General features: G+C 26.0%; 2 protein-coding genes across 3 annotated transcripts in view; both read left to right on the top strand.

Moving 5' to 3' along the window:
* Positions 1-815, top strand: part of LOC105114402 (terpene synthase 10-like) — a 2,665-nt gene extending 1,850 nt beyond the window's left edge. The window contains exon 4 of the mRNA XM_011010933.1: positions 329-815. Within this exon, the coding sequence (XP_011009235.1) occupies positions 329-616 (288 nt within the window). The 3' untranslated portion in view covers positions 617-815. The remainder of the gene's footprint in view (positions 1-328) is intronic.
* A 5,857-nt stretch (positions 816-6,672) lies between these two features.
* The window catches only part of LOC105114399 (ammonium transporter 3 member 1-like), a 6,356-nt gene continuing 1,204 nt past the window's right edge, over positions 6,673-11,824 (top strand). Inside the window, exons 1-3 of one of the 2 annotated variants that reach the window (XM_011010930.1) lie at positions 6,673-6,740; positions 7,249-7,939; positions 8,917-9,202. In XM_011010930.1, coding sequence (XP_011009232.1) covers positions 7,280-7,939; positions 8,917-9,202 — 946 coding nt within the window. In that variant the 5' untranslated portion in view covers positions 6,673-6,740; positions 7,249-7,279. Of the gene's footprint in view, positions 6,741-7,131; positions 7,940-8,916; positions 9,203-11,824 lie in introns of those variants that run through there. The other variant, XM_011010929.1, reaches the window with a different exon arrangement.

Below are 11,824 nucleotides of genomic sequence, written 5' to 3'. Positions count from 1 at the left end.
CCCAAGTAATGGAATGAATTTTGAATCATATAATGCATTACTTTAACTATAAATGGGTCACTTTTACTTATTAAATTTTCGGCCCAAGAAACTATTTTAACTTGTTGGTAAAGGCCCGATCTCCAACATGGTATCTCCTCTTTCATCTTAAAATCCATTCACACTAAAGATGGATGGTGTATTTTTTTCAGTAAATTTCTAGATCAATTAATTTATCTCAGTTTGTAAATATATAAATATTTCATTTTCATTTTGGTAAATATTTTTATTAGCGATGGTTTTTTTTGAAGTATATACATGCTAATTTTCTATTTCTTTTTATTTATAGGATGAATTAAAACGAGGAGATATTTCCAAATCCATTCAATGTTACATGCATGAAGCCGCAGCATCTGAAGAAAAAGCTAGTGATCATATAAGAAATTTAATTGGAAATACATGGAAGAAAATAAATGATTATCAATTTATTAATCCTCATATCTCCCAAACTTTCATTGGAATTGCAATTAACCTTGCACGAATGGCACAATGCATGTATCAATACGGAGATGGACATGGTGTTGGACATCTTGAGACTAAGGATAAGGTGAAATCCTTACTTATTAAGCCTTTATAATTTCATCACAATAAAGGATAAAAAAAATTCATAAGATTGATCTATATGTTTTATTACATTAAGTTGGAGAAACATGTATTTTTATTCTAGCTTAAATATCAATATGTAATAAAGGACTATATATTTCTTCTTTATTTAGAAGATTAGTCAACTATAGCTTCATTATATCCTAGATATCAATATGTAATTAAGATCTAGATATTACCTTGTATTTTTATATAAATTTGTCCTATGTGTCAAAGAAAAAATATAATTCTCTACAAATATTTTTATATAATTTTAATATGATATTAAATTAGAGAACATTTACTCCACAAAAACCTTAGAATCACTTTATATAGATATTTTTTTTTTTTATTCCTACTAATAGAACTCACTAACCCACAAGAAACTATATAAGACTTATTTTGATTACCTAAATTTTACACCAAACTCATGAATATTTTGTTGTTTGGATTGGTATCATTTATACTATATAGGCCTTGATCATTTTGATGTATATATTTGGCAAAGACAAACTAGCATATATCAATTGGAACTTTTTGAAATTGGATGAATAGATCGTAATAACAGAAAGTGGAAGAGTTAAAACTATGATATCAAAGGTAGCTAATCAGTTTAATGGAACCAATTTTGATTGGAAATTTCAATTGGTTTTCTATGGCAAAATCAGTATAGGATACAATGACAACAATATATTTTCATGGAACAAATACCTCTTAACTATATAAAATAAAAAAATAAGTAAACTAATTAAAACAAGATGGTAGGATCTGAGAGACATACTATAACAGTTCAATAAGATTGTGGAGAGAGATTAATTTTACAAGACCTAGTCTTATGGTTGGTGATCATGATATTAAAAATTCAACTCAATTCATTAAGAAAACATAAATCATACCTTTTTAAATAGGCTAGATTATCAACCAGACAAAATTAGAGCGGATGTTATTCGAATAAAGTCACTTTCCATAGTGGAACAACTATTTTCCACGACATGAAAGACTCAGTAATCTATGATGCTTAGGAGTATCTATGTGGGGATGATGATATGGAAAAAATTCATCAACTAGCCACCATGACACCAGGATAATGAGAGGCAATTGAAACTATTTTATTTAGCCCCGAAAATAATAACAATATGTAATTAAGGATCAAATGTTCTTTTATATTTACAAGATTATTCAACTATAGCTTGATTCTAATTTAGATATCAGCGTGTAATTCAAGTTTAGATCTACGTTTTACTCCATATAAATAAATAAAAAAACAAAAGGAGAATTCATTATAGTCTCCCTCATATATTTTTTATTCACCACCACATTGTGGTAATCTTTTTATCATTCATAAAAAAAAATTATTTATCTTTAAATTAGAGGCATTTTTATCTTTAAATACGGTTCATTAGACATTATAAATTTTCTTGGAGGTATTTTATCTATTCAATATATTTATGAACAGTTAAAGAACCAAAATACCCTTAGAATAAAATTTTAAAAAAATTAAAATTATGGGATAGGGGTATTAGTGTTTTTTTTTAAGCATACAATAAGATTATATATATATATATATATATAAAGATGGTCAGTTTGTAACCAATGTCCCTTTGTTTTTCTTTCCCCTTTATTTCTCTCTTCTACCTCATAAAATTAACTCTTGTTCTTTTTTTTGTATTTGAAATTCAGTCCTTTGAGTTTTTATTTTTTTTTATGTTAAAATTTTATTTATTTTCAATTTAATCCTTCAATTCTAATTTATATATATAATATTTTCAATTTGATCCTTCAACTCTTGATTTTTTTTCTTTGCTCTTTTTATTAAAATTTTCATGGCTTTCAATTTTATTTGTAATATCAATTTTTTTATTTTTTTTCCAATAGGAATAATACTAATTTTGATTTGATCCTTTTTCTTTTGGTTTTTTAATTTTTTTTCTTTTGTCAAAGTTTTGATGATTTTTAATTTTATCCTTCAAATCAAGTTTATATTTTTTTTCAATAATAATAATAATGGAAGATCATTCTAAATATTAAAATAAAAAAATAAAGCATTATTGTTTTCTTTATTAAAATAAAAATTCAATAATCAAATATTTAGTTTTCAACCATTCTATTTTATCCTTTTTGATTGATTAATTGTCGTAAACCAAATCAAATAAAGTTTGAGTATGTCTCTCTCTCCCGTGAGAAATTATTAGATAAACTAAAACAATTAATTTACTTGTATACTGAAGTGATAGTTACGTGGATCATAATTATTAGATAAATATGTATATGTACAAATACTAATATACAAACCCGAACTCATTATGTCTAATAGTTTCAAAACATTAAAAAAAAAAAGCTAACTCTTGGAGTGTTTCTTATTTATTTTGACTCTTCTAAGATGGTGGTTTTCATATAATATTATATTTACCCAAGTGATTTTTAAAAGTATATCCTAATTTTTTTGAGAAATTAAATGCTAATTCTTTTACAATTTCATGATCAAATTTTAAATTCAAAAACTTATAATGTTAGATAAAATTAAGGATATTATCAAATAGAATTGAATAATAAAATTTAAATTCATTATTATTTGGTTAATAAAACAATAATATGTTATTACAAATTTATATTAATCTAAACATGAAAGTATATAAGCAATATTGTACTAAAGATACTATCAATAGGCATGCACAATTGCAAGACGATGGATACTGGGAATTAGGATATTACCTAATTTTCCGGGCTTCGTTGGATTTGAAAATTAACAGAAATATAAACATAATTAAAAATGATAAAGTGATGTGCCTGTTATATTCAACTGGTTACACATCTAATCACGTGAACTGCCCATAGAAAACGGCAGCATAATCAATTAATCATCAAAAAATTAGATATGCCGGTAAGATAAATTCATTTTTAATTCATTTATTTAAGATTTAATCTTTCATCAAATAATCTCAGACTATATCTAAATAAACTAATTGATAAAATATTAATGGTCTATGTTCTATAAAAACAAAAAATAAAAAACACTACAAGATTTAATATGCACAATTGCAAGACGATGGATACTGGGAATGAGGATATTACCTAATTTTCCGGGCTTCGTTGGATTTGAAAATTAACAGAAATATAAACATAATTAAAAATGATAAAGTGATGTGCCTGTTACATTCAACTGGATACACATCTAATCACGTGAACTGCCCATAGAAAACGGCAGCATAATCAATTAATCATCAAAAAATTAGATGTGCCGGTAAGATAAATTCACTTTTAATTCATTTATTTAAGATTTAATTTTTCATCAAATAATCTCAGACTATATCTATATAAACTAATAGATAAAATATTAATGGTCTATGTTTTATAAAAATAAAAAATAAAAAACACTACAAGATTTAATAGTTTTACCGACGAAAGTTTTCCATCGGCATAAGACATATATTTTGTCGGTAATTAATTTACCAATGAAATCATATGAAATTTTTTTATCGGTATAAGACATATATTCCGTCGGTAATTAATTTACCAATGAAATCATTGACAGAAATGATCCGTCAATGAATTTTTCATCGATAATTTTTTATCCATCGGTAAATCCATTGGTAATAAGAAAATATTATTATCGACGGATTTACTGACGGAACAGACACATCGATAATAATATTTTTTTATTACCAACAGATTTACCCATAGATATACCGACAGAATTTTTGTTGGTAATTTTGTCGGTAATTATATAAAGGAATTTATAAAAAAAACATTTATTTTTATAAAATTATAAAATAATTAAATCAACATTCTATAATATATACTCAAAATGCTTGGAAAAGGAATAAGAAAATTAACTTAAACAAATTTCAAGCAAATAAATAAAATGAAAAAAAAAATTAACTAAAAAAATTTATATGAAAAAAATGAAGTTGCAATTGCTAAAAATTTAAAAATTCCTATAAATAAATCAACTAAAAATTGATCTCATATGAAAAAAAAATCACAACAATATTTATACAATTATTAAGAATAAAAACAATTAAAAATAAAATAAAATAACAAATATAGTGAAAAAAATCATGAAAAAAAATCTTACCTTAATGTATTTGCAAGTGAAACTAAGAAGTGAAAAACAAATTATAAAGCATGTTAATTAAAAAAACAAAAAGGGATAAAAGAAGGAAGAAGAAGAAGACATACCCGAGCATAAAAAAAAAAAAGAGATGAGGAAAGAGAAAAAATAGATATTGATGTTTTATTCATATAGTGAAAAAGAAGAAGAACAAGAAATGAGTTTTATCTTTTATGAAATAAGAGAATTCAGGGTTTTTATTGGGGCATGTTAGCGACGGATTTACTGACAGATAATTGAATATTAATATTTTTTAATTATTCTGTCAGTAATTTTTTTGACAATATTTAATTTACATTTTTAATTTTATAAAAAGTTTTCAGAAACCGCCAACAATTAAAAATGATTTTTCAATCCATTAGTGATTTTTTCTATAATATTTAAATAAAAATTTTAAATTACTTGAATATTTTAAAAAAATCACCAGACAATACCGATAACTTTTTAATCCATCAGTAATCTCAAACTTTCACACTCATCTTGGTTTTTTTATTAAATTAATTAAAAATACAAACAAATGATGTTTAATTCGTTATTAAAATATTATTATCATACTAGAAAATTATATAAACCCAAATTTTGAATTGTTGAATGGTATTTCAAAAGGATTTTATATTATTTTTTAATAATAATTTTCAAAGATAAGTATGAAAATATTATATGTAATTTAATCAATTAGTCAAGTTTTAAATTTGTTTTTTAAAAATTACCTATTTGAGTTCTATAAAAATTAAAATTATTAAAAACTTGTATAATTATTAACTTTAAAATTTATAAAATTAATTAAGATACATATAAATTAGTCATGTATCCATGTTAATTAGAAAAAAGTATGCAAATATTGCCAAGGGGGTCGTTGGGCATTTAAATACACAGTTTAATATTAAAACAACGAAAAGAAAGGAAAAATCCTTCAAGGTAAAAGGCCATGCACGTACGATGAGCGTGCATGGAATATTAACTACAATAAAAAAAAAAATGTTAATTGCACGTATAATTGAAGATTCCTGGGATACATAATACTCATATGGATCTCGAGAAAAGATTCACGAGATCCTCGCCCTCCATTCCTGCCCCGTTTGACATTATTTAGTACTGCAGTGATGGTCCTATAAAGTTGTCCAGCTTTAGGTTGACAGGAATTTTATTATAATAATAGTAAACATCTCAAGCTAGCCAATATGACAAAGTACCGTTTTTAGAATCTTTCCATGTAATATAAAAAAAAAGAAGTATTAATATCTTATTTTTTTTATTTTTTTGCTTAGATTAGTAGCAAAAGATCCTTTTCCATCGGGATATATGTATGCATTAGTGTAATTAGTTAATTGCTACATCCTTTGTTTTTATATTTTTAAAATTAAAAAAAAAATTACTTTTTTTTTAATTTTTTTTTTACTTTGAGGACAAATACATAATTTTATTATTAAAAAACTTATGCTAAGTCAAAAAGGAAAAAACCTTAGTAAATAGTTATATATTTTGTTGATTTTAGAGGTTAAATAATTTTACTATGAAAAAAAATATCAATACCCCACTTAAGAAGATTAATTTTTTGCTTTTGTTTTTTAAAATTATTTTTTTAAAATCAATTTTTTATTTTTTATTTAAATTAAATTAATTTTTTTATATTTTTAGATTATTTTCATGTATTAATATCAAAAATATCTTTTTATTAAAAAAATAAAAAAAAAATTACCCTCTGTATCTATTATACCGGTAATACTGCATATTTATGAGTGGGTTGCAGCAAATAGAATCTCTTGTAGTGCATTTGGGAAGGGGTGAGTAGAGAGGAAGGAAAGGGAGATAATAACAATGGAAAATAATTAATTAGTTAACTCTTTTGGAAAAACGTTTTAATGGGAAGAGGGGGGGGGATTTCTTTAGGCTTCATTCCCCTTGTTTTTTCTTATTAAAATGTATAAAGTTATTTTAAAATATATTTTAAATAATTAATTATAAAACCATGTTTCAAGCCTTACTCCGATAAATTAACGAAGAAGAATACAATAATTAAAAAACTTTGGCCCAAGATTTGCAATTATAAACTTGCACTAATGTAATCTAATAATAAAATTTATCATTCTCATCCTTTGACAAATGAAATAAAATTTATAACTGAAAGACTATTCTCTTCCTACGTGGATGAGAATAAAATACTAGAGAAGACAATAAATTAGAAAAATACGATTAAAATCAAATAAGGTTGTGGCACTGAATTTTAATTCGTATTTTTTATTAAATAAATAATTCTGACGTAATATATTTCTCTCAAAGAGATTTATACTAAAAAATCAACCTAAAGAAAGTAAAAACAAAACATGAAAATGAATAGTCATAAAAGTCCAAAACAAACTTTAGAAAAAAAAAATTATTAATCACTATATTTGGTGCAATATTTTTCCCGTAAGACTTTCCATTTTAAATTTATAAAGCCCATGCGTCCATTTCCTTCTACAGAAAGGTCTTGCATATTGTAGTAAAAAAAACAGAGCTAGGCCAATAGAAGGATCGCAGTAGCCGGTCACAATCCTCTAAAATACCATGGCTGCTCCTCCACTTAACCCAGTCCCAGTGGCATACCAAGGAGGCTCAGCTTCAGTTCCTGACTGGTTAAACAAGGGCGATAACGCATGGCAAATGATCTCAGCCACCCTTGTTGGACTCCAGAGTGTGCCAGGACTTGTAATTCTCTATGGAAGCATTGTCAAGAAAAAATGGGCAGTCAATTCAGCTTTCATGGCCTTTTACGCTTTCGCAGCTGTTGTAATCTGCTGGGTAGTTTGGGCCTACAAAATGTCTTTTGGGGATAAGCTCTTTCCCTTTTGGGGCAAAGCAGGACCTGCCTTGGGCCAGAAGTTTCTAATCAAACAAGCTGCACTCCCTGAGACCACACAGTTCTACGACAACGGTGGTGTGGAGACTGCTATGGCTACCCCATTATATCCCATGGCTTCCATGGTTTGGTTTCAGTGTGTGTTTGCTGCAATCACTCTTATTCTTTTGGCTGGATCAGTCCTTGGAAGAATGAGTTTTAAGGCTTGGATGGCTTTTGTGCCACTATGGCTAACTTTCTCTTACACTGTTGGAGCCTTTAGCTTGTGGGGTGGTGGATTCTTGTTTCACTGGGGTGTCATGGACTATTCTGGTGGTTATGTTATTCATCTTTCTTCAGGGATCGCCGGTTTGACTACTGCCTTTTGGGTCAGTCCTTCTTCTTCTTCTTCTTCTTCTTTGCCTCTGAACAAGTCTTTGTGAGCTTGACGCTTTGAAATGCAACTTGCTGCATAACTTTGACTACTAATCATCACGAAATTAATTTCTGCTACCCAGGAAGATATTGCAGAAACCTTGTCTTGGTACAGAAACATTATAATTTGTAGTGAATATTTCTATGGATCTTCAGTCCTTTGAATTAATTAAGTGTTTTAGTGTTTCATTTAAGCAAATTTTACTTACTAACCTGTTTTAATTCTCAATGTTTATTTAGGGGTTACATTTTCAAAATTTTGAGACCATGTATAGATGCTGGTTTTTCCCTTGAATATAAAAAAAGCCTTTTCTCTTCATTTTCAGTATTGAAACGTGAGAAAGTACCTCTAATAGGAGTATAGAACTGCCCTTCCATGATTTTCTTCTCTTTTCTTTTTTTCTTAAATCATATTGCATAGAAGGAAAAAACTAGATTTTAGTGGAATTTTCAACCTTGCTAAAAAAATATAAATGACAATTTAATTTTTATTTAGCTAATTCATATAGCTCATGAAAGAGCTAGCTCTCCCATAAATTATTTCTTACATATGTTAATTTAGTATTAACATAGTAGTTATTTTTTAAAGTAGAAATAATATTTATTTTATTTTTAAAATTTACTTTTTACATCAACACATTAAAATATTTATAAATAGAAGAAAATTAATTTAAAATAATAATAAAAATTTAGAATTACTTTTAAAATACAATAACAAACCAACTCTTAATTAGTTTTGAACCATGGCAAGAAATGAATCCATCACTAGGATAACGAATAATTTTAGAATTGATATTTTTGTCAGATTAGTGGAGTTGACTAAGAAAAAGAATGTAATATTTTTGTTTTGTTCTTAAGATTTCTTCCATGACGTGAGGAGAGAATCTTCCAAAAGGTATGTGGTGAGAAATTTCTCAATTAACTGATGCAGGTAGGTCCAAGATCATCAAAGGATAGAGAGAGATTTCCACCAAACAATGTACTGCTAATGTTAGCAGGGGCAGGGTTGCTGTGGATGGGATGGGCTGGCTTCAACGGCGGAGATCCATACACTGCCAATATTGACTCTTCCATGGCCGTTCTTAACACTAACATTTGCGCAGCAACTAGTCTTCTTGTATGGACCTGGCTAGATGTCATTTTCTTCAAGAAACCTTCTGTCATCGGTGCTGTTCAGGGCATGATAACTGGCCTTGTTTGCATTACCCCTGGCGCAGGTAATTTCGACTCCCCTCGCCGTGTTGTGTTTGCTCTCGATCCAATCACCATGCATGTATTTTCACTATTGAGATTTTTACTGGACTTGGAGTTAGAATTAAGCATTTAATAATCTTTTTCTTGAAAAATCAAATTACCTAAAACATTAAATTAAATAGTGTGGGTGTTTTGATGTGGTTCAATACTCAATAAAATACATCTTCGCCAGCAATAAAATTATCCTTGTATCCTTTCATCAAAAAAAAAATTAAGCTTCTCCGGTGGAGTGATGATTTTTTTTTTCACGATAAAAATATTATTTTATTTAAAAAATAAACAAAATATAAAACTATTTACTAAGAGTTTTCTTAACTTAGCACAAGTTTCTTAACAATAAAAATATGTATTTGTTCCTAGAGTTAAAAAAAAATATTATGTTATTGGATAAAATTATTTTGGGATTTTCAAATTTAAATATACAATACAATTACATTTTTAACATTGGAAGAGATAAAACATAAACTTAGCATTTGAGGGTATTTTGTACCTTCACATAGGTATTTTGTGTAATTATCGAGATCACCGGGGCATCACAATATTTTTATATTTTTTTAAATTTTATAATGCTTAAAGCTCCTGAAATATACTCGACACGCCTCGATACGCGGGTGGCATTCGCACCATTCAGACAACACGTGTGACACTACCTAGTGAATGTAACTAGCCTTTTGCCATCTCTCTAAAACGTAACATATGTTATTGTCACCAGTGGTTATTTGATTTTTTTTCTCTTTCTCCCTTCTGACATGTAATGTAGTTCATTATCCTTTTTTTTTTATTTTTTTATTTCAGTTCTCATTCTATTGATTTTTTATTTCATTCTGTTTCCATTTATAAAAGTTTATATTCTTTTCAATTTAGTCATTTAATTGCAATTTCTCGTTTATTTTGTTTCAATTCCAGTCCTTATTTTTAAAAAATTTCTAATTTTGTTATTGATACTTTTGTTGAAGTTCTTTTTCTTTGAATTCCATCATTTAATTAAATTTTTTTTGTTTTAATTTCATCAATTTGACCCTTATTCTTTTGGTTTTTTTTTAATTTTATTAAAGCTATTTTTCAATTCAATTAAACGCTTCAATTGAAAATTTTTATCCTTCTAATTAATGTTTTTTCTCACCCTCCTTTTTTTTGGATCCTTTTATGTAATTATTTTTTTCATGGTTTTATTTTTTCATATTTAATTTATTGAAAATTCAACTTTATACGATCTTATTGTTCAGTATTAGTTTTTTTTTAATATTGATTTTTTGATTATCTTCAAGTTTTTTCTATGGATTTACCCGGTCTCATGATCTAGATTATGATTTTTACATGTATTTTTTAATATAAAATTTTTTTAGGTGTTTTGTTTCTATTTTATTTTTTAAAATTTTATTCTAATTCATCTATAATTTTTTTTACAAATGAAGTTTATTTTTTAAAATAAAAAATATTCATTTTTAAATTATATTGGTAATGTGTTTGACATTGCATAATATTTTTATATCTTAGATTTATTTAATCAATTTCATTTATGTTTATCTTTTTATTCATGAACTTTTTAGGGTGTGGATTTATCTTTAGTTATTTAAATAAACAAGTTCAATAAACACAATTAAATGCATGTCTAATTTTATGTTATAGAATATCTTAATCTTACTTAATTAGAATTTTCAATTTACACTTTGAATTTTATATATATAAAAAAATGTATTAAAGCAACTTGAATGTGTAATTTTTTTTAATCCATAGTAAAACATGTGTTAAATGAGTAGTTCTCAGTACCTAGTATCAGTTGACTTTTCCATCTTTGTTCCTTGCTTGTTCATAAATTATTTAACTTATAGAATTATTTCATAAGTTCTAATTTGTTCGTTCATAACTTTCATTCATTGGCATTGGAAGGAAACGTGAAAAAGGAAGAGCCAGCTCAAGGATTAATTTAGTTTAATAGACTTCAAAATAAAAGATTAGGGAGGAAATATTGTTCACGTGGGATCCAACCATGTAGAACGATATTTTGGTGAAGAAAGTAGAAGAGAAAATCATTTACCTAAAGCTTATGTTTCAATATAAATTTGATGAGGTCCAGCTTAGGATAATCCAACTTATCAAAAGTTGAAGGCAAAGCTACTAAAATTGCATTTTTTTAAAGTGAGTATTTTTTAAAATATTTTTTCTTTAAAAATATATTAAAATAATTTTTTATTTTTTAAAATTTATTTTGATTTTTGACATAACATATCAAAATAATGTAAAAATATTAAAAAAATATTAATTTAAAATAAAAAAATTTCAAAAATATTTTTGAAATACAAAAACAAATGAGTTGTTGTGTACAAGATTTGAAGATGAAAATAGTCATTTAGAGATACATGGTATTTGAAGTTTAAAAGTTTCTTAAATATTTTTTACAATGAGATGTAGAATATTTTTAAAAAATATTTTTTAATTAAAAATATATCAAAATAATATTTTTTTTATTTTTAACAATAATATATCAAAATAATAAAAAATATTAAAAATTCAATTTAATATTATTTTAAATAAAAAAATATTTTAAAAATATTTTAAAAAATAAAAACTATCGTAGAGTGTCC

This window comes from Populus euphratica, unplaced genomic scaffold, assembly GCF_000495115.2.
Source record: "Populus euphratica unplaced genomic scaffold, PopEup_1.0 scaffold673.1, whole genome shotgun sequence".
NCBI classification, from domain to species: Eukaryota; Viridiplantae; Streptophyta; class Magnoliopsida; order Malpighiales; family Salicaceae; genus Populus; species Populus euphratica.
The sequence above is the reverse complement of the archived record's forward strand: the minus strand, read 5'-3'. Positions and strand labels throughout refer to the sequence as shown.